At 41.6% G+C, this 27202-nt stretch overlaps 1 protein-coding gene across 1 annotated transcript in view; it reads right to left on the bottom strand.

Moving 5' to 3' along the window:
* Positions 1-26003, bottom strand: part of BICC1 (BicC family RNA binding protein 1) — a 102580-nt gene extending 76577 nt beyond the window's left edge. Inside the window, exon 1 of the mRNA XM_054174737.1 lies at positions 25622-26003. Within this exon, the coding sequence (XP_054030712.1) occupies positions 25622-25823 (202 nt within the window). The 5' untranslated portion in view covers positions 25824-26003. The remainder of the gene's footprint in view (positions 1-25621) is intronic.
* Between the last annotated feature and the right edge of the window lie 1199 nt (positions 26004-27202).

The following is a 27202-nucleotide window of genomic DNA, read 5'->3' as shown; positions in this document are numbered from 1 at the left end:
GCAAATGCATGGATAGGGACAATAACAAAAACAAACAACAACAACAACTTCATTTGGAAATAAGTGGTCTCTTCTTTACTAAAACCCAACCCCCTGCTATCCAGCTTCCTGGATGGAACTAGAATATTTTGCAAACAAAATACAAACAGTTCCCTTTCTCTGTCCAAAAAACACTTTCTTTTCATTTTTGTCTCTTTATCAGAATAAACAACAACAGCCTCCAAATTTTTGAAAGATAAATATTATGGATCCTTTTCTAGGCATCTGAGCTGCCACTTCTGCATGACTGGTAACACCTCAGATGAAACAGATCACACACACATCCATACATCAAGGGTACTTGGCATAATTTTTTTCCTCCTTAATCTGAGCATTCTGAATGTCTGCCTTTTTCTATTGTATTAATCATCTTGAAAACAGTTGGATCATAGAATGGCTTAGGTAGGAAGTGACCTTATAGATCATCTACTCCAACCTTCCCCCTAGGGGCAGGAATGCCTCTCAACTAGACTTGGGTGTTCATGGCCTCATCCAACCTAGCCTTGAACACCTCCACAGAGCAAACATCCACCACCTCCCTGGGCAACCTATTCCAGAGTTGCACCACCCTCATGCTGAAGAACTTCTAAGATCCAGTCTAGATCTACTCTTCCTCAGCTTAAGACTATTCCCCCTTGTCCTATTGCTAGACATCTTTATGAAAAGTGCCTCTCCAGCCTTCCAGTAGGATCCCTTCAATTATTGGAAGGTAGCTCTAATGTGCCCCTGGAGTCTTCTCTTTTCTAGGCTGACCAGTCACCTCTGGTGTAAATTCTCTCCCAGACATCATTCACAGATCCTCTTAATCTTTTCGTTTTGTATCTCCAGTCACCCAAAAACCTTATTTAGTACACAGGTCAAGCATTCAGTATTTATTGTACCTTTGTATAATTGGTATTTAGATAATTATTTTAAATTATTTTCAATGATATATTTTGCAAGCCTATAAAAAAAACCCCTTTCCTACAGTAGCATAAAACATCTCCATCAATATTTCAAGTATTAACCAAATCTCATTCTTATTTTCAGTATTTTCTACTTACACAATCATATGCCTTACATCCTAGAAGTGTTCTAGAAGAGGGCTGTTACATTTAGAGTAACTGACTTACAGCTCAGGGTAAGATTGTGAGTCACTCTTGTAGATGAAGTTTATAATACATTACCCTACCGACCCCACTACTGAAGCAGTGACCATGCAACAGCAACTTCGAGTATTTGGTAAAACTAACTCAGATTTTTTTGTACCTTTTACTCTTCCCAAATGAGGAATCAGAACTCTGAAGTTCATATGCAGAAAAACAAACCCACTTAAATACTTGATGAAAAACAGAACTAGGCTATAAACTAGTATAAAGTAGCAACAGACAAAATGTTTAAAAAGGCAAAAATAAAAGGCTATTAACAGGTGAAAATAAAGAGGTCAAGCTGAGGGAGCTGGGGTCATTCAGCCTACAGAAGAGAAGGCTGTAAGGAGACCTAATAGTAGCCTTCCAGTACCTGGAGCGGATTGGACAAGGTAACCTTTGGAGGTCCCTTCTAACCCAAACCATGGAAGTCCTTAATTTGAAAATGGAGAAAATACAGAACCTTTCTTCAACACAGAAATTCACATTTCAACATGTAGCCCAACACAGAGCAATGGCCTGTGTCTCTATTGATGACATCCACAATTTTAGAGGCTGAATTAAAAAGAAAAATAAAAATTCTTAGATATGACCATAATCTAGATAACATTTGAATAAAAGCAGTTATTCTGTTTCACTCAAGAGCAAACAATTGGGTCTCTACACTGCAAAAATTGAGCAAATGATATCAATGTAGAAGTCACAAAGCAGCTGTATAAAGACAACATCGCAGGATGGATGTCCTCAACTGATGGAGATAGAGGAAATGAGAAACTTAACCATACATCAAGTTTAGAGCTATGTATCACCACAACAAAGCATGCACTAATTTGTCACCCACTTTCCCATACATTAGCTAGGCAAAGAATTTAAATTATGTATCAGCACAAAACCACAGCAATGTAAGTTACTTCAAACTACATTTACTCACAACACCAAGAGCTTTCTGCTTCTAAAAAAACTAAGGAAATTAAGTAATTGTTTAGGTAAGAAGATCAAAGCACAACACAACTCTAGACCCTTCTGGTAAAGGTGAAAGTTTTATTTTCACAACTGGCTTTATGTCCACATTTTCAACATCTACATGATTTTTTCCTTATGAATAGTTCACATATTAAAAAAACCACAACTGCTACACACAGCTGCCAAAGCATTAAATGATTCCGTTTATGTGCAGGCATATAAATAAAAACATAGGAAGAGATACACACTAAGTAAAGAAAAAAATGTTACATTGTAGAAACTTCTAGGTAAGACTTTACAGAAAGATAAAAGCCTGCAATGGTTTACACAGCAGCAGTAAGATTTACCGAGGGGCCTCAAATTCACATCAGCTGAAGTGGCAAACCTTTGGAAACTTTGGGTAAATCATAATTACATTATTTCACCAGCTATTTCTAGTTAGTTTTTGATGATTAACTATGAAACAACAACAGTACTTTCTTTACAGTGAATGAAAAGCTAAAGGACAGAAGGACAGATCTTTTTCACTGAGAAAAAAAACCCAAACCACAAAACAACCAGCTGCATACTGTTTACGAAATGCAATTTCAGAAATCCTGTTTCTTGCCAAACTAACTGTAAGGATGTACATAAAAGCAGAATCTCAAGCAGCAAAGTAATATATTCATTACTATTGCATTGAAAACTGCAGAGTTTAATGCTTTACAGTCCCAGATGCTATAAATCCAGAAGTTTTTCCAGATTGACTTGGAACCAAGTACCTCCCAGGAACACATGATAGTTCAAGTATTATGAAACTGAGCACATGCTATGTATTACAGAAAGTCGAAGGAAAGAGACCGTAAGTTATTCATCTAAAGGTGAAAAAAAACCCAAAAAATGTTACTTGGCAGAATGTAAAATGATATATATTCCCATGGCTCAATGCTATTGAGACTGGCCCCTCAGAAAGACCCCAAACATTTCTGAAGTTAAATATAGACATGCTGGAAGCACACATCACAAAAACTACATACAAGGTTTTAACTGCCCCATTTGCCTTTAAAGCATTGATATTGGCTGTTAGCCATCTTCATGTAGAGACTCCTCCCAAGTTTAGACTGACCACTAAGACAAAAACTAGTCAAGGTTGCAAACTATGTAGTAGTTGGAAAAAAACACACAAATATGCTATTGCAATGAAGAGTATCACAAGCTTTATAGCTCAAATCTCACAGCTCTTTTTGGGCCATGCTTTCACACACACAAATATGTTCAAGTCAATTTTTCTTGGTTTCCAGATTATATATTCTAGATACATGGGAACTATACAGAAATACAAAGCTCCCCACACTTAAACTCTTAATAGACTGGTCTATGGAAGGCCAAATCTGTTAACCATAAGATTCCTTGTGCCTTCACCCCCCTAGAGACAAGGCCATGCTGAAATGCTCCCAGAAAACTAAGAAGCCCTGGCAACACTGTCGAACTGCTATACCCGCAACATGTGAATAATCTCCATTCCACTATTCTGTGATCAGGAAGGAATCCTGCCAAGGACTGAAACCTCTAATAGCTTCAAGCAATTGAAGCAAATATTGCAAAACTGCTACAGGTATCAGACTAATTCTAAATAAAGATCAAGTACCTGTATGTGGAACAAGATTTGAAAGCCACTCTTTGTGGACTGGTCAATCTTTTATTCAGAACTTCATTAGGAAGCAGCAAGCGGAGAGTTCAGTTATGCAGCCTACACCAACAGGCCCAAAAATATGTTACTCAAACCCAGAGTCCTCTTTTCACATGCAAGCAAATCATTGCCTACAGCATATGATCTTGGAGACCAGTACCTAGTGCCCCACTAGCTAATTTGTACTTCAATGGATACAAAGCTATGTCCAAAACTGTTGTTTGTAAGAAATACATATGCCAACAGAAATTCTACAAACCTCCATTTATACAACCTTGTGATACAGCACAGGAAATACTGAAGCTAAATTCATCACCACGAGTAAACAAGACAGCATTGTTTTGTGGTTAGACAACTGCAGTTTGGAGTTACGCAACTCAGTTATCTAGTAACCTTCAGTATTTCCATAATTAAAATTCCTCTTTTCCACTTTTAAGACTCAAATTCCTGTTTAGAAGAGTTTTAAGTTCATGCAAAATAAACTGGAAAGAAACTTGTAAACCTAAAGGATATAAAATGTCAAGTGTGGGGAAGTGAAAAATTCAAACAAAGAATGTGCCATTTCTGCCAAAATCTAGAAAAACAAACAATAAGGAGCAAGGAGCTAATATTTGGCCTATCCCTGCCTCCAGTTCCTGTGTGGGAGCTCTAGTTCAGGAAATACTGTCTTTTTGCAAACAAAAACAGTATTAAGTAGCAAGATGCTAGTGCAGCTGATTTAAATGTAATGATGTTTTCAGGAATTTTTTTTATCATTCCTGCTGATCACTATTCAACTCAAATGCTTCAGTAAGAGTTCATGTGAATAGGTTCCTTCTCCTCCGTTATGCCAAGTATCAATTCGTTTTTCAGTGCTTATACATTAATGAACTAAGACTATAGAGAAGGAAAAAGTTAATAAAAATCTAATCTGCAACAAAAAGTTTTAGTATGTCACAATGCACATTTATAAATGACACTGAACATGAGCTCTCCTAGGAGGACAGGCTGAGGGAACTGGGGTTGCTCAGCGTGGAAAAGGCAAGGCTCCGGGGAGACCTACCAGCAGCCTTCCAGTATCTGAAGGAGGCCTACAAGAAGGCTGGAGAGGGACTGTTTACAAAGGCCTGCAGTGATAGGATGCAAGGCAATAGTTTGAAACTAGAAAAGAGTGGATTTAGATTGGATGTTGGGAGGAAGTTCTTTCCCATGAGGATGGTGGAGCACTGGAACAGGTTGCCCAGGGAGGTAGTTGTGGCCCTATCCCCAGAAATATTCCAAGTCAGGCTCAACAAGGCAACCTAATGCAGTGGAGGATGTCCCTGCTGACTGAGGTGGGGTTGGACAAGATGACCTTTGCAGGTCCCTTCTGAACGAAGCCATTTTGGGATTCTATGATGCAGTGCTTTGAATTATCATTTCTAAGCATCTGCTGATCAGTGCAAAGCACACATCAATGCTAAAATCATGGTGAGCATCATGGCCAGCATTTAGCTTATCCCAACATGAGATTTACCATTATAAGCAGCACACAAACTCTGTATTTACATTTTCTTTTGTATGCATATTCAGTACTAATGCAAAATGTTCAGAGAGTCTCAAGTACAGTGGTAAGTACCTCATTACTCAGGGAGCATATCGCCCCGTTCTAAAACAATACTCCAAGACAGACTGCAGTCCACTGCAGAATAATTAATAAGGCTTAGAGTTTTCAAATTACAAGTAGATTTTAAGTGATGGGGTGGCAAATACAAAACCTATAATTCTCAGTCACTGAAAGAACATCACCACCACCTATGGAGTCATTGTGCAGCATCTCTCAGCAGGTTGTACTTGCAAAACATCCCATTTTTTATCAGTATTGCCCATGTCTTTCACGTCTGCATAAAGCTTTTGTCAAAGCACTGGCTTTCCAAGGGACATGGAAATCTCACTAATTTGGAAAGAATGTCAGTGAACCAATAAGAAAAATCCAGTCTACTTTAAAACATCCTTATTTGCCCTGTTACCTGCCAATTTGGGGTAGTCATAAGTGAAATAATTAACACATCCAGATCTGATGCTGAAGGTGAGCTAGTAGTACAAAAGCATTTAAGATGCATTTTATAATCAAGGAGAATGTTACTGAGGGCTTGATATTGAATAAAACCAAAAATCAAGGCTACTTGTTGAGACAAAAAAAAAACCAAAAAACCACCAAAACCAAAACAGTAGTTATCCAAGAACATGTACAGATTAGATTGCTATAGCAGCAGATACTAGACTTAACTACAGGACAGCGTGTTTTTGTTTAACAAGAACATGTATCAATGAAGTTACTTTAAAACTTGAAAAGGCTAAGAAATAACTAGCTTAAAACATCAACTGAAATATCAAGTAAACCTGACAAAATGAAGCATTTTATCTGAGTCTTTTGCAAAGTAGCACAGTAAACAGCCATAATCAGGAAGCACTCTTGAGAGTAAATCTAAAAGTGAGATATGCAGCGTGAGAAAAAGGATCCCTTTATTTACAGAGCCACATTTGCCCCTGAGAAGTGCCCAACTGAGTTTGATTTACAAAATGTAAAACATAAGGAAGTATATAAATTATTTTCATTGGAGTTATACAGATGAATTGGTTTATAATTTACATTAGTCATATCTGTAGTTAATACGTGAACAAACAAGAACATTGTATGAAAGCATAATTTGTATTTCAGCAACAGCTTTGTTTCAAATAGGGCAAGGTCTCTGAACCACCAACCTTCCTGAAGAAATACAGTCCACTTGAGAACAGGGTGAAGTAGCTCAAAGTCAGCATTCCCAGACACAGGCATGTACAGGGGTCAGGCTTGCGTCAAGGAGACAGCTTAACCATCACTTTAAAAAATTACAATATCCTTGTTTACAATAGCCAAAAAGGAGCAACATCAGCATTTTATGATAAAAAAAAAAAAAACAAACAAACTGATAAAACAAGCTTTAGGTACTTAGTTTGGATAAACTTAAAAAAAATGCAATGGCACCTTCGCCACTTGACAGCCAAGGGGACCTCAGCTTTCTTTTTTCTGAAAGAAACTACCACCACCTCCGAACACAGATAAGCAGTACTAACCAATGTGCTTGTATTTGGCTAATGTCTCCCCTAAACACTAGCTTGTAGCTGATTTTAAAGAGTACTAAGAACATGAAGCAATGCCTTGCTCTAGTTCTTAATCAGTTCTAATTAATCAATACAGGAAAAAAAGTGTGTCAGGTTTGCATTGTCTGAAGTCCATATTAAGAGAGTAATACAGCATGATGATAAATAAATAACAGAAATGTAAAACCCCAATTAAAAAGTAGACAGTTTACCTGAAATGTAGATGTGCTATGGAATCATAGAATGCTTTTGGGTTGGAAGGGACCTCCAGAGATCATCTAGTCTAACACCCCTGCAACCAGCAAGGACATCCTTCAGTACATCAGGTTGCTCAGACTTCTTAGGACTGACCATCTCCAGGGATGGAGCCCCAACTACCTCCCTGGACAACCTGTTCCAGTGTTCCACCACCTTCATGGGAAAGAACTTGTTCCTAACATGCAATCTAAATCTACTCTTCCAATTCAAACCATTGCCCCTTGTCCTATCACTCCAGGCCTTTGTAAATAATCCCTCTGCAGTCTTCTTTTAGGCCCCTCTTTAAGCACTAAAAGGCTGCTATCAGGCCTCCCTGGAGCCTTGTCTTCTCCAGGCTGAACAACCCCACCCTACTTAGCCTGTCCTGGCAGCAGAGGTGTTCCAGCCCCCTGATCATTTTTGTGTCCTCTGGATCCCCTCCATCAAGTTCAACGTCTCTCTTGTGCGGAGGACACCAGAGCTGCATGCAGTACTCCAGGTGATGTCTCAAGTGCACAGTGAAGTGACAGAATCACCTCTCTCAACCAGCTGGCCACACTTCTGACACAGCCACATCATTGATTCACATCGACCTTGTTGTTCACCAGTACCCATGTCTTTTTCTGCAGTGATGCTCTCAATTTTATCATCCCCCAGCCTGGGCTAATATCTAGGATTGCCTCAACCTAGGTGCAGGACCTTACACTTTGCCTTATGGAATCTCATGAGACTCTCCTCAGCCCGCCTGTCCAGGTGCCTCCATCCTTCAGCATCCCATCCTTCAGACTTATTAACTGCACCACTCAGCTTGGTATCATCTGCAAATTTGCTGATGGTAGCGTCAATCTTGCTGTTGGTACCATGAATGAATATGTAACTCAGTCTCATTTTCATTCTGATGAGTATTTTAAGCCCCATAATTTATCAACACCTAATTGCAATGCAAATAGGCAAGAACACAATCAGATTTTGAAATTTTTTCTAAGTCTTCCATTACTTTGTGTAGGCTTCATTAGGCCCTCACAAAGGCAGTCTTTCACATATTGGATAAGATTTACACTTGTAGGAAGCTGTACAAGTTGACTCCACTCCATAAAGCTTCTTCCTGTAACAACTGAAGGAAAAACACTCCACTGACCACCCAATATATTGAGCCCTTGGCCTATATTTCAGCCTTCTTATTCATTCATAATGACTCAGGATAGAGAAAGCCTGTATTCTCAGGTCTATATTCTCACAGGTATGCAAGAATCATGCCAAGCCTAGAGTAATGCTGAATAATGGCAGTAAGTGATCCAGGAAAAAAGACTACCAACAAAAATCAAGGGCACGCCACCAGCTGAAAATGGGAAATAGGTATGTATCTTCATAAAACTTGTAAGATCAGCTATTTTAGTTATTTTATTTTTCTTACAACAGGAAAGAGACACAGATCAAAGAGCCTTTACATCAGAAAAAGACTACTGTTATGGAACAGAAAAATTAAACAAGCAATTATAGCCCTTGCTCTTTGCCATAAGGACACAGAAAGCTCTGGTTAAAAAAATAAATAAATAATTGTCCACAAAAGATTCCCAACATTCCTCTTCCATTACAATAATGCAGACTTCAAGATGCTCCACAATGTGAACTATAATTTTGTGCAACCAGCTAACAAAAAAATACAAATGCATTCTTTGTGCAGTTAAAAGCATAAACGTTAAAACTAAGCAGAAAGGAGACTTGCCACTCTAGTTCCCCTGCTGATTGAGTCTTTAGGCAGAGTAAATAGTATGTCAAGGCTGCAGAAGAATGCACTTGAAGAGGAAAAAGGTTAGCAACAGTGTAAATTATACTAGCAGAGCTTTTTTGCAAGTGTCTTGTACTAGAAACTTCCACTTCCAGGCACGTGGTATCTGCATAGGAATTAGGTCTTGAACTCTTAAAGGAGTCCTCATTTGGCAAACTTAAACCACAATGGCATTAGGAAAGGAAAAGGACAAGTCACTGGAGAGGGAGCTCTTACCAGCAGAGCAGATGCTCAGCTCTGTTGTCATATTGTAAGTTCAGAAAAACACTCACTGAAATGGAAACGTCCATTCAGAATAAGCAGCATACAACTGCGTTATGCCTACTCCAGCAAAATGACAAATACAGCCCTAACCACACATGATAAGCATCAAGTAAAGCCTCCTCCTATTGACTTCATTTAACTAGGTCTTCCTAGAACTGCAATTAATCCATTGGAGTTTTCCCCATTTCTCAGTTAGCAGAGCCTCCAATGGATTTTACATCAAATATATTTCTAAGGGTGAACAAAACCTTACCTCCACAGACAAAACAAACAAAAACAAACCACCGCCAAAAAAAAACCCCACAAACCAAACCACCACACCAAGATTCAGAATGCCATCCCATAATAGCAGGGAGAAGAGGAAACTGAGGGGTGACCTCATTCATGTTTGTAAAGATGTGCAGGGCCAAAGGGCAAGTGTCAAAAAACCAGAGCCAGGATCTTCTCCATGATGGCCAATGATAGGACATGGGACAACGGGTGCAAGTTGAAGCATAGGAGGTTCCACATGAACATAAGGATCAAGTTTTCCACTGTGAGGGTGAGAGGACACTGCAACAGGCTGTCCAGAGAGGTTGTGGAGTCTCCTTTTTTGGAGACATTAAAAGCCCACCTGGATGTATTCCTGTGTGACCTAGTGCAGGTAATCCCGCTCAAGCAGGGGAGTTGGACGGGATGATCTGGTCCCTTCCAACCCCTAACATTCTGTGAACCATCAACTGCAGGCAATAGCACATGTACAGCATATCAGATGCAGCTCTAATCTTCACACTTGACATGGTTCCATTATCTGAAGAATGATTTCTTTTACAGTCTGTTCTTGAGAGAAACATGACAGCCCTATGTTCTCTACTTCACAAAGACTTGATCACTTCAATTATGCTTTTAAACTCCTTTATGATGTTTTTAGCAGTGCTGATTCAACTACTTTAGTTGTCCTTTCAAATCAGAATTTGGCTATAGGGTGCTTTCTTCAGCATGTTATTAAAAACAATAAAGCAGTGCATGTAATTAAGACTAAATAAATTGTGGGGAGACTAGCAGATTGGTCTGCAAGGCTAAAAATGTAAGTTAATAAGTTATTCTTTTTCAACAGACACAGAAAAGTTCCCAAAGCTGTCTTGACGCAGAGGACAACATTGGAATAGCCAGAAGAGAAGTCGGAAAAGCTCAAGAGCTTCTCAAATTCTCCACAAATTTCAATCATGTATCATAACAAAACTATCCAACAAATAATACAATCAAATGAAGAAGTGAACATTTGGACAGTTCACTCCACTTCCAGAATTCACAAGCCACTATTAAGACTGTCAAAGAAGCTACCTTTCCTGTTAGCATTTTTCTGGTTTGATTTTGGTTAAACTCAAGTTTCCTGTTAGAGCTCAACTGGTTTTAACCATAAAATACTTTTCAGCTTTCTACATTGCTGCTCTGAAATCGTGAGGCAGCTCACCTACCATAAACCCACAACCCTGGCAAAACCAGTTTGCAGAAGTTGATACAAATCTTTTATGTATCTTGCTGAAAAAAATCATCACCAAATTTAAGGTGTCAGAAGAAACATTTTGGTTTAGGGGGAAAAAAAAAATCCCACTAAACACAACACAGAACACAACAAATTGGCTTCTGTATCCCAAGCTGTCCCAGAAAAACTTACCAGCTCCACCTGTGTCTGCATGAGCCCATTTGACCACACATTGTAGAGGTTTCTCCAGAAATCTGTTCTTATATTGCTAGAGAAATAGCATCAAGCAGCTCAAGTGCCAATCCCTAATGCATTCAGTGTGGGTGCTCAGTCAGCTGCAAACCGCTGCTTTGCACTAATTAATATCTTGTGCCTGAATTTGAGCAAAAGAAGCTGGTAGCATACTAATTCTGATTTGCAGTCCATCTGGGGCCATAATCACCATTTATAAAAGAAAGTACTAATCATTAGAGAACATAGAAAAAACCCAAAACGAAAAAAAAAACACACAACAAAACCAACAACAAAAAATACCTGAATTATGTGACTTGCCTAAAAAAAAGGTGTCATCCTCTTAAACAAGCTCTTCACTCTTCTGTTCTCGATGTTTAGAGTACTATCCCTTTAAATTCAGTAAGTTTAAGCTTGTTAACTACTGAAGGCCAGCCAATCTAGGTAGGTAAGTAGTACTAAAATCAGTATTTACACCAAAGCCTACTCAAACATTTAAGTGTTCACCAAAGCTCTACTCTGTAAGGCCAAGATAGGAGAGGAAGGAAGAAAGCTGCACGTTCATTTGGCTGCTGCAGGTTGCCAGCTCCCCATGACTGCCTTTAGCCTTCTCTCTCTTGCGTGAAGCAGTAAACAGCCCCAAGTCTGTGTACCAGCTGCAAAAACGCTCAATGTGCTCCAGTTAATCTTGATCCATCGCACTGCTGGAAGGAGGCAGGAGAGAGCCAGTGAGTGGTTTCTCCTCCTCTCCTCTCATAAAACAGTATGAACAGAACGAGAGTGGAAGAGAAACTGAAGTACTGAAGACTCTCCTCTTGGAGCAGCACATCTGGCTGCTGTGCAACACACAGGGAGAACTTTCCTGTGCGCATCCAAAGCTACTAGACTTCTATAATCCTCTTACTCATGTCTCTGTTTGCCTTTTGACTCTCAAGATTTCCCACTTCAAAAGTACTTCCTGTCCATCTAAAAAACTTGGCCTTTACTATTCTACTAGAACTCTGGCCTGGTTAACCGGCACTGGCAGCTATGTAAATCTTTCTTTTAACACTGCCACTTGCTTCTCCCATGCCTTACTCAGTCCAGCAGCAAGCTCCCCCTAGATCTGAGGCACTACTCACCTCGGGGGATGAACACTCCTTTAACTTGTGCAATGTAAAGAAGGTACCAGGGAAGCATCCAAAGTCAGTGGAGAGCCACAGCATGAAGCTGACAGCATATAACCCTTTAACAGGCATTAAAGCTACTCTCAAACTCTCCGCTGGCTATTCAAAAAAGTGTAAGGCAGTGCCAAGACAAGCACTGCAGTGATACAGGAGACCTACCCAATCAAAAGATTCTTGCAAATATGCATTTGAAGTCCCATAAGGAAAAGTATATCTAATATTTTACATCTCAGTTGGTTCAAATTATGTACTCAAAACATCACTAACAATACTCATATATAGGAAATATACTTCCAACCAGATATAGCCCAACATTTAAAAGCTTAATTCAGATACAAGTGATCTGTAACCAGATCAGATGGTAAATAACTGAAAACTTCATGTAACATAGAATACTCTTCTAGCACTCACTTCTCCCAAACACTCACAAAAACACAGAATATAAAGTTTAAATGTTTCAGTGTAAAGGTTTACACACAAAGAAAACTTTACAAGAAGCCAAGCCTACTTTTTTTTTCCCCGTGGCTTAAACGATTCCTCATGCTTCAAACATTGGAATTACTTTTTTTCTGCCAAATCCCTGAACAATCTAAAGATGTCACTGAAGGCCACTTAAAGTAAAAAACCTGACTGCTGCTAAGCAACCCAGAAAACATCCTTACATGTTCAATTGTTCAGGGCATTTAAAAATGTCACACACATTGAGAATCCTTGTATTCTGGACTCTAATGATTGTAATGTCTTCCACACAGAGGGGAAAAAAGAAAATTCTGCAGGATACGTTCATATTTCAAAAAGGAATTCTTAAAGGACTAAATATTTGATCAAATTTATTCACTCTTTCTGCACATGGAATAGATTAGAAACAGATTCTCTTTTCTCTGCTATTTTACACACACTCCAGCAGTAAATTTACTCAGGAAAACCAGCACTTATTTGTTTTACTAAAACTATCAACGTTCTTTCCCACTCTATGAAACAATACTTAATAATGTGTTCTATATCCACACTCCTTAAAGCAATGCTATTTGAAGTGCTCTAATTGCATATAAACAAAGATGACTTCATATAATTTAATATTTCACCACTCTACAGCACTTCTCTGCCACAGATGCACTTCCAGAATCAGAAAAAGGGAGCCCAAATCTTATATTCCTTGAAGTAGAGGATGAAATTAAGTATTTCCGTATCACAGTAAGGCTGGCACACGTATGTACCCTTCATATATTTAAATAACAAATATGCCCCTGCTTACTGCAGAAGGGATTTCACCAGGTGACCTTGGAGGTCCCTTCCAACTCAGACTATTCTATGATTCTAAGATATGCATTATACACCTTTTCTTTCACTAAGCAATTAAGATTTCAGTCATTGTGACTTTTGCAGCACAGTGTAACATTCTGCACAGGAGCTACCTTATCTTAGCTTCTAGTTTAATGCTGCAAGCAGTTCACTGAATACAGTTTATATTCCCCTCAAGCAATCCAATCAGCTTACCATAGAGGTTACGGGGAATATCTTAGAAGACATGAATCTGCTAGAGCTTTCTTTTAACAAAGAAATGCTTCACTGCATCATTTAATTGACCTAATATTTATTTTGGAATTATGAATTTCATTTTTCACATTTCTCAAGATGCCCAGTCTTAAGTTACCAGTCTAGCATATTCAACTCAAAATTCATTGCTGATATAGACTGAACAGAGTGAATAAATAGATACAATCAAAGCCCTCCATTCACACAAGATTATTGGCAACAGGGAAAACAGCAAATCTGAAGGTTAAACCATTAATCTAGAGTGGCAATACAGATCCATCAAACCAGACTTTGCTTTAAAGGAAGAGAGAATCATCACTGTCAGGAACTAAAAAAAAAGATATTTTATGAACAAAAAGGAACTGGTGAAAACATTAAACATTTTGAAACACCTGGTAACCTCACCATGAAGCTTCATCAAGTTTTAAAAATTGATATTCCATAGCAAGTTAGATCATAAAATAGATAGTTTGGGTATGCACATACTGCATTGTGAAAGAAGTCACATGCAGATATGTTCAAAAGAACTGAAATGGCACTTTTTAAAATAAATCGGGTAAATAATTACTATTTCCAATTTCTACCTCAAATTATCTATCGACATTGCCTCTTTCAAAACAGACTTGGCTTGATGACAATTTTCAAAACAAAAGCATTATTTCCTTGTGAAAAACACTTGTAAAGCACAATTCCTTTCCAAGAATGAAGTTTAACCAGACAAAGACCAAGATCTGACCTATTCCACAAACAGCAGAAAACCATTTTGGTTTTGTTCTGCCAGTCATCTCACTGCCAGTACAGGCCACAAATTCAGCTTCTACAGATACTTGGTACTAAAAAAAAACAGTCGAGACAATCCTTCCCGTGGGACAGGATCAGGGCAAGTACCTATAAAAGCTACAGCTAAACACATCTTAAATTTTTTTTCAGCTGATTGTAGATTGAGTGTGTCTTGTTAAGCATCCTCCCAAATGACCAGTGTGCTCCCAGAGTCCTTAGCCTTTCATAGAACACGTCAAAATCTGATCTTTACAATCTAGGGGATATTAACCTTGGTTACTTTAAAAAGGAAAACCACAACTACGCATTAAAACTAGTAGCTCTATCCCTCAGCATTTAGAAAACTGCTGATCTTAAGATGGCAAATGCAAAAGACTGTTGCTGGAAGCTGGCCGCTTGGGAGGTAGTCAGAGTCACTAGAAATCAACATATGTTATTGTCTTTCTTGTCACAAGTGATACATTTATAAACATTTTTTAAAACACCTCCACCCTTGAAAGAAAAGTAAACCTAAAGGACAAGCTACCTCCTGCCAGTTCTCACTCACATGTGCAAGGAAGACACTTCAGGAAGGGTACATCGAGCAACAAATTTTTCTGTTATTTATACAAGAGAATTCAATGGATTGAGATAACATTGCTGCGCTTCAATCTAAGGTGCATTAAGAAGGCCTGCTTTCACAACTTCCTAGCATGCCACCAGCAAGAAAGTCAAGCTCAGCAGGACACAGTGTAGCATGGAGTACACGAATTACATCCTTTGAACGAGCAAGGTCACTCCTACCTGCAGTCAACTCCCCCGACTCAGCCACTGCAACTCCAGTTAGTTTATCCAGTTCCTGTAAGCAAATCCCTGTGCTTTACTCCAAGCTCAAGTAGCTAAGCAGCACACAGCTACCAGAGATAATCACATCCTTGTGCAATGACGATTTTGATCGTTTGAAGATAGCAGACCAGCAGCACTCAACGCATTCCCACAGGAGAGCTGTGTCCCAATTCACCTAGTCAGGCTGCAGCCCCCTTCCTGCCAGGACCCCCATGCCATACTTGCACAAGCCAGACCACCCCTGCAAGACTGCAATCTGCAGCCAAACACAGCATTTCTTGTGTGGACAAGAACAGGCTTAAAGGTTCATAGCAAGACCTGCCATAGCAGGAGCTACCTGTCCCAGACTTCACCTTCCCCTGGGGCTGTGGGAACTTGGGCACCAGCACCCTTTCCAGTACCCACAGACCTAGGGTATGGACTCAGCTACCATGCACACACTGCTGCCAGCCACACAGTGCAGTCACCATGTGTCATCACCTCATATAAACCCAGGACTGCAGTCAGCCAGCTTGGTGCAAGCAAATGAAATATGCTGGACACTTGTTCTCAGCGCTGCTTGCTGCAGACTAGGCAAAATATTTCCTTTTTTTGGTCAATATATATTTAAAGAACTAAGACAGGATACAACCTTGGCACAAAAGATGTTACAAAGGTTTAAAATAAAAGGCAGGTTTAAGAAGGAAAATGTCATCTTGCCCAACATTTTGACCATCACTGTTCATCATGAAACCACAGTTGCCAGGCAAAGGCCAGTAGTCAGCAGCTCGCCTGCAGAACTGCATCACATGCATTTAAAAAAAAACCACAATCAATCAGTCTTGGGAACAGTATTAAAGAGGACTATTAGCCTGTATTTTGGAGACACCATCCATTATGGCATATCTAAAGACTAGCAGTAACACCACTAAAATGGTACAGGAATAAAAATTTTAGAAGTATTAATGACTTTGTTACCCGTTCAAGAGAATCACAGCTGAAAAACACAAAAGGCATCCCAAAGAACAGTTGATTTCTTCATCAGTGATTTAAGTTTCACTGACAGGACACTGAAAAGCATTAGAACTCATGCATAAGAAATCTTAAGTTAAATAAATTGGAATCCTACCAAGGCTTTTGAAGGTGGGATGTACAGATGGACTTTCTTCCAGCAGATGCTTCTTACTAGGGATAGCAAATTGACCCCTATACTCAGTCACAGTTTTAATCAACCCTGAAGCACAGTTCAGGCTGCAAAGTGCCACTTCTCCTACAGGCATTTGATCAAGCATTTTCCTAAAAATGCATATTTACAGCCTTATTCAATATATAATATTATGCTCCAATATCAAAATACTAAATCTAATACTGGACTATAACTCAAAAAAAGTAAAATTCATGTGAAGCTTTGATTCCTTTGCTGTCCAAAAAAGAGACATTAGTGATCTCACCTCAGCAATGAGCACTGCAAAAGTGGTAAGTCTCCAGATTTTAGGGATCGTTTCTTTCACAAAACAGAAGAAGAGTCATAGAAAGAAAATTTGCTTCATCTTTTCTCAGTGATACCTAGCGAGGAGTCTGGCTCTATCTGCCACTACCCTGACACACACACACAAAATTAATGAGGTCTTCTCAGGGTTAAAGCTAAACAGTCCCAGGTGTCTCAGCCTCCTCTCCTACATCAGGTTCTCCAGTCCCCCCAGTACCTTTGTGGCCCTTTGCTGGACTTGCTCCAGCATGTCCATGTCTCTCTTGCAGCATGGAATCCAGGTGTGGTCACAGGACACCTCATGTGTCTCACGAGGGCTGAGTAGCAAGCAAGAATTACCACCCTTACCCTGCTGGCACTCTTCCTCATGTAGCCCAGTATGCTGTTGGGCCTCTTTGTTACAAGGTCACAAGCAAGACATCCGTGTAGCCAACCTGTCCATTAGGACCCTGCACTCGAGCTTGCTGGCCTGAAGCCTGTGATGGTATATGGGTTAATTCCCCCTCCAGTGCAGAAATTGGTATTTCCTTTTGTTGAACTTCAAGAGAGTTATTTTGAACCATTTCCCCAGCCCTGCAGAGGTCTCTCCTGGCTGCTTCCAATCTTCACATTCCTGAACAGTTTTTCCTCACTTGTAAGCACCAAGTCCAGCAGAGGATTTTCTGTTGTCACCCCTTTCATTATCTATCTTTGAAACTTACTTGCTTGTACCCTGATGTGCTATTCCTTCAGCAAAGTAATTAAACCATCTGCAGGATCCAAACCTTGCAAGCATGAGGCTACTTCCAGTTGTTTGAAGACCACCTCATCTGTTGCTTCTTCCTAATCAGATGGTCTGTAGGAAACACTCCTAACACCATCCAGATTGGCCTACCCAATAATCCTGACTTGTGCTTTCACAACTGGCTCATCCTCTGCACAAGGCAGAGCTCCCTGCAGCCTACTGCTCTCTCACATGAAAGGACCATTTTAACTCCTCAGCATTCCAGCCTGTCCATCTGTATCCAGTGACTGAAGGATGCCAGTCCCAAGAGCTATCCCACCTCTGCAACCTCAGCAACACCAGACAGCCTGAAACTGCATGCAGACCTCCAGTTCCACCTGCCTGATACCTACGCAACTTGCATTTGCATCAGGCACTTCAAGGACATACTCACTTGAGTGGATTTCCCAGAAAAGGTGCAAGAGCTTCTCTATAACTGTCCTGTAGGCACACAGCTATTCAGTGCCTTCCTGACTACTGTGCTACAGAACTACACAGCCATCCTAAAGACTAGGACAATCAGATGTTACTACGTCAATCCTGTAGCCCAGATTTCGTGGAGAGATGGAAATTAAACACAGATAAGCTACTTGGCAAGTGACTTCCCCATTCAGACACATACTGTTACCTCTGTTCTGTATTTGTTATAAATTCCCTCTCCATTACAGACATCTGGGTGTGTCAGGTGATGAAACACTCAACATGCTCCAGCAATGTGCACATGCAGCCCAGAAGACAGCCATGTTCTGGACTGTCTTAAAAAAGCGTGACCAGAAGGATGAGAGGTGTGCTATGTACCCCTGCTCTGGTGAGATGCTACCTGGAATACTGCATCCAGTTCTGGCACCCCAAACATAAGAGGGATATCCAAGTGCTGGAGCACTGCAGCAGATCCAGAGGAAGCCATGAAGATGATCAAAGGGCTGAAGAACTTCCCCTATGGGGACAGGCTGAGAGAGTTTGTGCTGCTCAACCGGGAGAAGATAAGGCTCCAGGGAGTTCTTAGAGCAGTCTTCCAGTACCTAAAAGGGGCCTACAAAAAAGCCAGGAAGGGACTTTTCGTAAGGGCTTGTATTGATAGCATGAAAGAGAATGGATTGAAGCTTGAGGAGGGCAGATTTAGACCGCATATTAGGACGAAATTCTTTGCAGTATGGGTGGTGGAATGCTGGAATAGGTTGTCCAGGGAGGTCACAAAGCCAGACTGGATGAGGCATTGAATGATCTGGGGTAATGGAAGGTGTCCCTGCCCATGGCAGGGAGGTTGGAACTACATCATCTTTAATGTCCCTTCCAACCTAAACCTTTCTATGAATCTCTTCTCATATAGACTTCAGAAGCTTTTTGCCCCAGTACCCAAAAACTACACTTACACGTGTAAGCTAAATACTCTTGATTTCTGAGGCTCTATTAACTTGACAGATAAGAACAGAAACAATATAGGTCTGTTTTTCCTATGAGGACTACAGACACTCCAACAGCTCCACACATAAGGACCTGGCAGAGGGCTGCTATTGCTCATGAACATTCCCTCACAACATCAATGAGTCTTTAACAGGAAACAGGTTTTTTGAAAAATATGTATTCCTGTTCCAGTAAAAAGGATATCACTGTAGACATCTCTACATAAACCAGCTATAAAGTCACTGAAACATGAAGAGCTACATTGCCCCATTCAACAGCGATACTGATCTGAACACCAGACAAGAAAACTTCGTCATAAAATAGACATTGAACAACAGTTGCAGATGTGTTTAAGAAGTGTTTCAAATAGAAATGAAATTCCTTTTTAAACTACCACTGATTAACTGGTAGCATCTTAAGGAAGAAAGCCTTACAATGTGTGAATTCCTTCTCCTACGAGAAGTGCACACAATTAATAAGCTATTTGTGCTCCAATTCATGTGCACTCAGATTTTATGCTCAAAGTTCATTAAAGTCACTACTGAGTCTCACAGTAAGGGGTGTTAATGTGGGGGGGGGGGGGGAGGAAACCACCACAATCCTAATTAAAAAAGCTACTAGCTCAACACAGAGGTCTGAAATTAAAAGACAACTAGTCTGTTTCATTGTTTGACAGGCAGAAAGCCAAAAGCCTGAAAAAAGTACTCAAAATAGGACATATTTTCCAATGGAGGTAAAGATTACAATATAACCAACAGGAATGTGCAAGCCAGCAATACTTAACTTAGCAGTTCATGCCAAACCATGATAGCCCGTTGTACTACTTAAAAAGCACTGAAACTTGAGAAAGTGGTATTATTACGATTGTTAACAGTGGAATGCAAGAACATTTTTAAACTACAAGTCATACAAATACATTTCATATATTTATTTTTGTAGAAATAGACTATTCAGCAATTTAGGGAACTTGGCAAAAACTTGATTTTTTTGTTTCCTGCTAATGCAAGTTAAACACCACATGTAAACGCTATTAGAAAGGTTCCAGTTTCCCCACAAGTACGTCCTTGTCCAGGTAATGCTGATACATTGCAAAGAACAGGAAAAAAAATAGATTCAAACCACCAACACAAATCTCAAAATTTAGTAGGGAAAAACCCCAACAAAACAAACCACACCACCAAAACCACCCGCCACACATTCTTTTCTGCCCTAGGAGAGAAGACAGTATTTGGGACCTACAAATACAGTTTCAGGCTTGTCAAAGAAAATACATACTTCATTTCTATTAAAGCTCTAACAGGAACATGGGGAACTTTTAAACAGAAGTAAAATACACCACCACTGAGTATTTGTTACTTCAGTTGCAAGTGAGATATGCTAATTTTTCCAAGGATTATAGTGCATTTAGTTTTATTATACAGATTTCTGTCACCACCACACATACACAAGTATCCAGAAGAGTCCTGCTTTGCCATTGAAGCATAAAAAAAACAACATAAATTTAACACAAAGCTTGCCATCCCCACAGAAGCCATCACAGTCAGAATCACTCAATTTAAGTTACAGCTGCCCATTAATCAGCTAATTCATTCAGTACCTGTTAATTCATGTCTTCAGGGTTTAGCCTCTAATAAAATTGTTTGTAGAAAAGTATCAGCAGAAGCCCAGATTTCCTATAACATCTCCATCTTCTTCAGTACATTCAAATAGAAGTGGGTGGTTTGTTTTTTCCCCACTCCTTGCCCCCTCAAACACTGCTTGTCATACTTGTAAATTTATTATTCTCTATAGTTGAAACAAAGTAGTAGAGAATCCTAAGAAAAGTATTAAAAGTACACTTTTCCACATAGTGATGAATTCAGTAGGGAAAATATGCTTGTTATAGTAAGTTTCACTTGATGGATCAGCAAACAAAATCAATTGGTTATCCTTTCAAGGATCAAAAATGCACACTGCATAAGTAGAGTTCTAAGACTGGGCTGTGGCCTTAAAGGTGACCTTTAAGCAAAGGAACTAATTAATTTTCAGTAGATTCACAGCAAGTAAGTTCAGCCTAGGTTAAACTGTATGCAAAAAAAAAAAAAGTTACCTAAATATGTATGTCACATCCCTCTAAAAGAAGTGGAACTTCTTTTGACAAAAATTACTAGTTGATAATTTTTCTAACTGCTTGTTACAGGCAAAGACCTTTGAGCACTCAACACTGCAATGGCAGCAGGGGGACCTACACAAGGGTAGTCCAGTCCTTACTGCCTCAAAAATAGTAAGTGATCCTTCATTAGTTATGTTGCCCAGAGCGGCTGTGGATGCCCCCTCCCTGGAGGTGTTTAAGGCGGCACTGGATGAGGTCTTGGGCAACCAAGTCTAGTTGAGAGGTGTCCCTGCCCATGGCAGGTGGTTTAGAGTAGATCTTTCAAAGTCACTTCCAACCCATAACATTCTATGATCTCTGAGGTCCCTTCCAACCTAAGCCATTCTAAGATTTACCTGCATTGGGTAAATTAAGACTGATATGATTCCTACAGTTCTGACCTACTCCAGTTAACATATGAAGGCACTAGTGGCAGTCAGCACAAGGCACTGATGTTTTCCGTGATTCCCATACACTATAAACATAACCTGCTCTGCAAGATGAGCTCAACAACAAACAGGGTGCTTGTGGTGCTGAGTATTCTTCAGAATCACAGAATAAAGTGTATTAATTGCTATGACATTAGTTGTTAGATTTCACTTTCTGGACAGCTTTCCTAAATTCAGTGTTTTGCATTTTTGTAGTAATACTCAGCTGCTATTGTAACATGCACTAAGTAAATCATTCCACAGTATTAAAACACCTGAGCATTCACCAAATTTAGTACAGAGCAGCTATAATTAATAGGGCTACTGTGAAACATATCTTTCAGCACTGCTGAAAAGAGGAACTGGTCCATTTTACTCAAACTTGCTTCCAAGGGCAATGGGGGAAGTTGTTTTCTAAAGAGATCTGTTCATCAGCAAACTGATGAAGACATGCAGCACAAGATAGCTTACACCCCCCTGTAATGACTGAGATTTGCTACTTTAACATTATTCCAGTCATAAATGAGCAAGTATAAAACAAGTCATACAAAACAGTTGGACACAAGGAAAAAAAACACATTCCAATAACAAAAAGCACAGCTGTCCCAGAAGCTCATTCTACCTCTCATATTTACCTTAGGGCTACTCAGAACCAAACTTTGAAACACCAAAAACACTAAAGCAATCATTTCAAAGGTGGGGGAAGCAACAGAAACACTTTCAAATCTATCAATATTACCCGACACCTCAATTCAGATTTGGTTTCTTCGTCAAATACAACTGGCAGCAAGCTAGCCACATGAACTCCTTTTTGAACAACATTTACTCAGTGTCTTGCTACAGCACTTACTCCAATTGTAGACTCCATTTGATGTTGAAGTACTCCAGTCCCCCATCATGACATCTACAGTTTGCCATGCCCAGGTGGATCTTGCTGAAGTCAGTGTTCTGACTATCCACAAAATATCAGGTGCAGGAAAGATGAAAATAACCATTGCAGAAGCACAAAAACTCAGCAGAAATCTCAGAATGTAACAGAAGCACCTAGCCAAACAACAGAGCTTCTTCATAATCTTTCTAGCTGTGATTGATTTTAATATTTCAACATTAGTACAGTAAACAACAGATGTTGACTAGTGGAAAAAAAAAAATAAATAGGATCCTCCAGCAAGAATGAGAACATTTCCTGACAGGTTTCTTCAGCAGTTGCTGTTTCAGACTTAGCTTTACAGAAAACTGAAGTTAACCAGCACCAGAACAAGAGGACACAGTGTCAAGCTGTGCCAAGGGAGTTTCAGACTGGATGTTAGGAAGAAATTTTACACAGAGAGAGTGATTGCCCACTGGAATGTGCTGCCTGGGGACGTGGTGGAGTCACCATCATTGGAGGTGTTTAGGAGGAGACTTGATAGGGTGCTTGGTTGCATGGTTTAGTTGATTAGGTGGTGTTGGGTGATGGGTTGGACGTGATGATCTTGAAGGTCTCTTCCAACCTGGTTCATTCTATTCTATTATACAGATGATGTATTCTCACTTTCCCAAAATATAAGAAAGCTATAGTGAACACTAAGAAGAAATTCTAAGTGTCTTAATTTCAAAAGTAACTTCTGCAACTGTAAACATGCTCCCTAGTAGCTAGTAAAAGCAAAAGAGGAGGCTCAAAGCACCTAATATGAACAAGAACCCTGTATTTACACCAGTTTTAAATTAAAAAAAAAAAAAAAAGTTTGATAACTTTTGGAAATCGGAAATCTGGTGGTCACTACTTCGACTACAGAGCTCTTTCCCTTCCATGAGCCAATTTCTGCATATTTTAAGAACTTCCACTGAAGGATCTAGTACTAGAAACCACAAGAAACACAACCCTATGAATTCTCCAACAGGTTTCTAGAGATGGCACACTGCTGCCTTTCCTACTTAGGGGAGTCAAGAGTTTCCACTCCCAAAACATGCCCCCTCAAAAAGGAGAAATGAAAACAGTGTTACTGTTTCCAGTCAGCAGATTTCTGGGTACCAGTTACAGACCTGTCTTCATGATGCTCTTTGTGATACCCTGGCAGAGCTACTTAGTACTCAAGATATTCTCCTACAGAAAAGGATAAGTAAAACCTATCTTGCAGGAAGTCGAAAAACTTGAAGCATGGCAAGGGAACTAAATGAGAGCAATAATATTTAGCAAACAGTTCAGTTTTCTTACACAAAACCATTATATTTGCCTCAGGTTTCCTACTTAACAGGTTTTCATTACCAGTAAGCCAGGAAGTCATAAAGTCATTTGTTACCAAATTCAACAGGTATTTTTCTTCACAAAAATAAATTTATCTGGTGCAAGAATTCCTCAAACCATCACCCAAAGTACGTGTATTGCAGACTGGAAATACAGCAATCTCTCATCAAAACTCAGGCAGCACTGTCTGCATTTACTCACTGTACTCTAATAATCATACACTTTTTACTACACTATTCTGGAAGTAAAGGAAAAACAATTAGGAGAGGCAAACAAACAAAAAAAAACAACCCATTGACACTGTCTATTACTGAATGACAGCATATACACTATTTGAACTCTGATTAGGAGCTTTGCTTACCCTCACATGCTTACTACCTCAAGCAGCAGAAGGAAGAACTGTGTCTGGGATGAGGAAATGGAAATTAATTTTGCTACTACAGGAAAATGTTAAGGCCATCTTCAATTTTCTTACAGCACTTTAACTTCTGACCCTTTTTCCTATTACTTCATACACAGGAGTAAGTTTTCTTTTCAATATCTTAATTTTGGTTTTAAGACACTTCTGATGACCACATCTTTATAAACAGTTGTTGCTGTTTGTAAGACCTCTTTTCTCTGAATTCCTTTCTCTTCAGTGCATTACATAATGAGATTTTTTTACTACCACTAAAGTATTAACTGATTAAAGATTAACTCACCCCCAGGAGAGAGAAACTCAGTTAAATAAATTCCAGTCATTGTAGTCACTAAGTCAAACCACAGCTTTTCAGTGACCAACTCAACTCACCCACTCCTGTTCTGCTAGCTCCTGCAGCCTCCCACTGCTGGAAGAGGCAGGTGCTGTGACAGAGGATGATCAGGCATCTAGCACCTACTGTTTTCAGTAAGTGAATAAACATGTGACATGCCACATGAACAACAGTGACAGATTTGCCAGGTTTATTTTGAAAAGGTACATAAGTACTTCAGTTACTATTTTAAGTGTAACATTCAATGTTTACAAAACAGCAGTCCCAGAGGAAAGAGCAGCTTTTGAAATCATCATCCTTCCTTGTTGATCCAAATGTCCTGAAATTTCACAACACAAGACCTGAAACGCATTGTCAGGGGCTCTTCAGACCAAACAGTAGAGAACACATTACCCCATTCAAAAACAACCCCAACTGGTTTAAATCTACTCATCTGCTCATTAGCAGCCAAACCTGCAATTGCTACTCCTGTACTATTTTGCCTACGTAGCTTCCACTGAGAGTTAGATAATTCAAAACAGACTGGGACAAAATATGTAGCCTCAAGAAAGAAAGAAACAAAAAACAACAACCACAAAAAAAAAAATCACAAACAAACCAACCCCCACCAACCAAAACCCCACCACAACTAAAAGAACGAAAGCAGAGCCAAGGACTGAGCAAATTCTGCGCAAATTCTAAGGCAACAGCAACTGCTGTCAGCTCTCCCGGTCCCGTCCCCGCTCCTCTGGCCGGGACGCCCGGCTTTGGAGACTCCCTTCCCGTTCCGTAGCGGCCTCGGCTGTTCCTCGAAAGCCTGAACGGCCCTACTAGAGCGGGGATATTATGTTTTTAAAGAGGGATTTCTGAGAGACCTCGACTTTGAAAGCCGAAGCCCCCCAGCGCGCCGAGTGCCAGCCGGCCCGGCCCCTACTGACACATTTCACGACAAGGGAGTGTCCCTGTCACCCGTCCACAGACCGCGATGCTCCACAGAGAGAGGTGAACCAAGGAGGCTCTTCCACCGTCGTCATGCACCCCTGGCCCGAGAGGCCACAGTAGCTCCCTGGGACCCGCCCGCGGGGCTCCCGTCGACCCAGAGCCGCGTCCAGCGGTCGCCCCACCGCGGCGCACGAGGGGCTGACAAATTCCCCAGCCCGACGAGAAAAAGCAAGCCACGGCAAGCCGAGCTGAGACGGACCAGAGACGCGACACCCTCCCATCTCGGGCTGCTCTGCGCCCCCCGGGGACCGCCGTCGCCTCTCCCCACCCTCACCTTGGAGCATAGCCTCCAGTTTCTTCCTGTCCACCCGGAATCGCTCCTCACCCCACTCGGGACTGTGAAGGGGTCGCGCCGGGCCGGCTGAGTCTTCCTCGGAGCCGGGCAAGGGCGAATCAGTGCTGCGCTCGCTGTTGGAGCCTGGGTCAGAAAGCGGCTGCTGCAGGTACCCGCTCAGCGGGTCGCACTGAGCCGCCATGGCGTTGCCGGGCGGACCCCGCCGCCGCTCCAAGCCCCACTCGGCCGCCTCCCCACGGGATGCTATCTGCCCCCACAGCCGCCCCCCCGGCTCATCCCAGCCACCGCCGCCTGCCAGAGTCCCGGCCCCGGCGCCGCCGCCTGCGCCCGCCTCTGCCTCCGGCTCCCCGCCGAGTGTGTGTGCCCCCGGACCGGCGGCGGCGTCCGCGGCTCGGCGGCGCCCCCAGCCCGCCCGCAGCCCGCACAACATCTCCGCCTCCATTGGGCCGCTGCCGGCCCGCCGGGGAGGGGTCGGGGATATCCCCGTCCGCGGCCCGGGAGGAGGGGGCAGCGGCGCGGTGTGGCGCGGCGGGAGGAGGGAGGGGCGGGGACGGGAGGGGAGGTGGCGGGGAGGTGGTGCCCTCGGAGAACCACCTCGCTGTCTGGGAGCGCGCGGGCCGGGGTTCTCGTCCCCGGGCTCTGGGGGCGCCGCTGCGACCCAGCCCGCCAAGGGGTCCAGCCGCGCTCGGGACAGTCCCTGCTGTGGCGTGAGTGGTGGTGCCCGCGGCCATCTCCGGCCGACGCCGCCTGAGGGAGGGTTGGCAGCGATTGTGTGGCGTCAGGTGAAGTACACAACGGGCGGGCTGACGCCCCATCAAAATGAGCCCTAAGTAACAACCCTGCCCAAGAGCTATGCCCTCGAAACGTGCTTGAGTTTGCGGCGCGAAAAAGCAAGCCAAGTTTTGCGGCACGGCCTGGGAACGCCGTTGGTTTGGCGTGACTGACAAGTCCTGTGATAGCGAGGATTTCTCCTCAGCCGTGTTTCGGGACGAAGCATCGGACCGGCGCAGCGCCTCGGGTTGCGCTGCTTCACCAGGAACCGGGTTGCACCCTCAGGCGTAATCGCCTCACCTGCACCCAGCATTGCACGGCTGGATTTCACCACAAGAGTTTAAGCCCCAAAGCAGGCACAAACCGGCTTGTTTCTTCTGCATCTGAGAAATCCTTTCTGACTGCAACGTCCTGCTGCACGTCACCCGTTCCAGCAAAACGTTCCAAAACTTTCTGTTTCAATTAATCACCGCTACACGACGCTCCGGCAGCACCGTGCCTAGAATGCCATGAGTTATCCTGCCCTGAGAGCATCACACCTCACCTGCAGCAATCCAGACACCTGTCGTCTGTTTTTTTTCCAGTGCTGGAGCATCCACATATTTATGATGACCAAACCAGATGACTGTATGCACGATAGAAAGCAATACAGAAATTACAGCTGGCTGAGGTGACGGTGACTTTGCCTTGTAGCTAACAGCACCTTGAAGAAGTGCTTTAAAATTTGTCAGGAGCTGCAGTGATGTGCCAGATAGATGGAAACTATGCTGGTCCACTTCCAATATGCAG

The sequence above is a fragment of the Dryobates pubescens genome, chromosome 30, assembly GCF_014839835.1.
Source record: "Dryobates pubescens isolate bDryPub1 chromosome 30, bDryPub1.pri, whole genome shotgun sequence".
NCBI classification, from domain to species: Eukaryota; Metazoa; Chordata; class Aves; order Piciformes; family Picidae; genus Dryobates; species Dryobates pubescens.
This window is presented reverse-complemented; position numbering and strand designations above follow the sequence as displayed.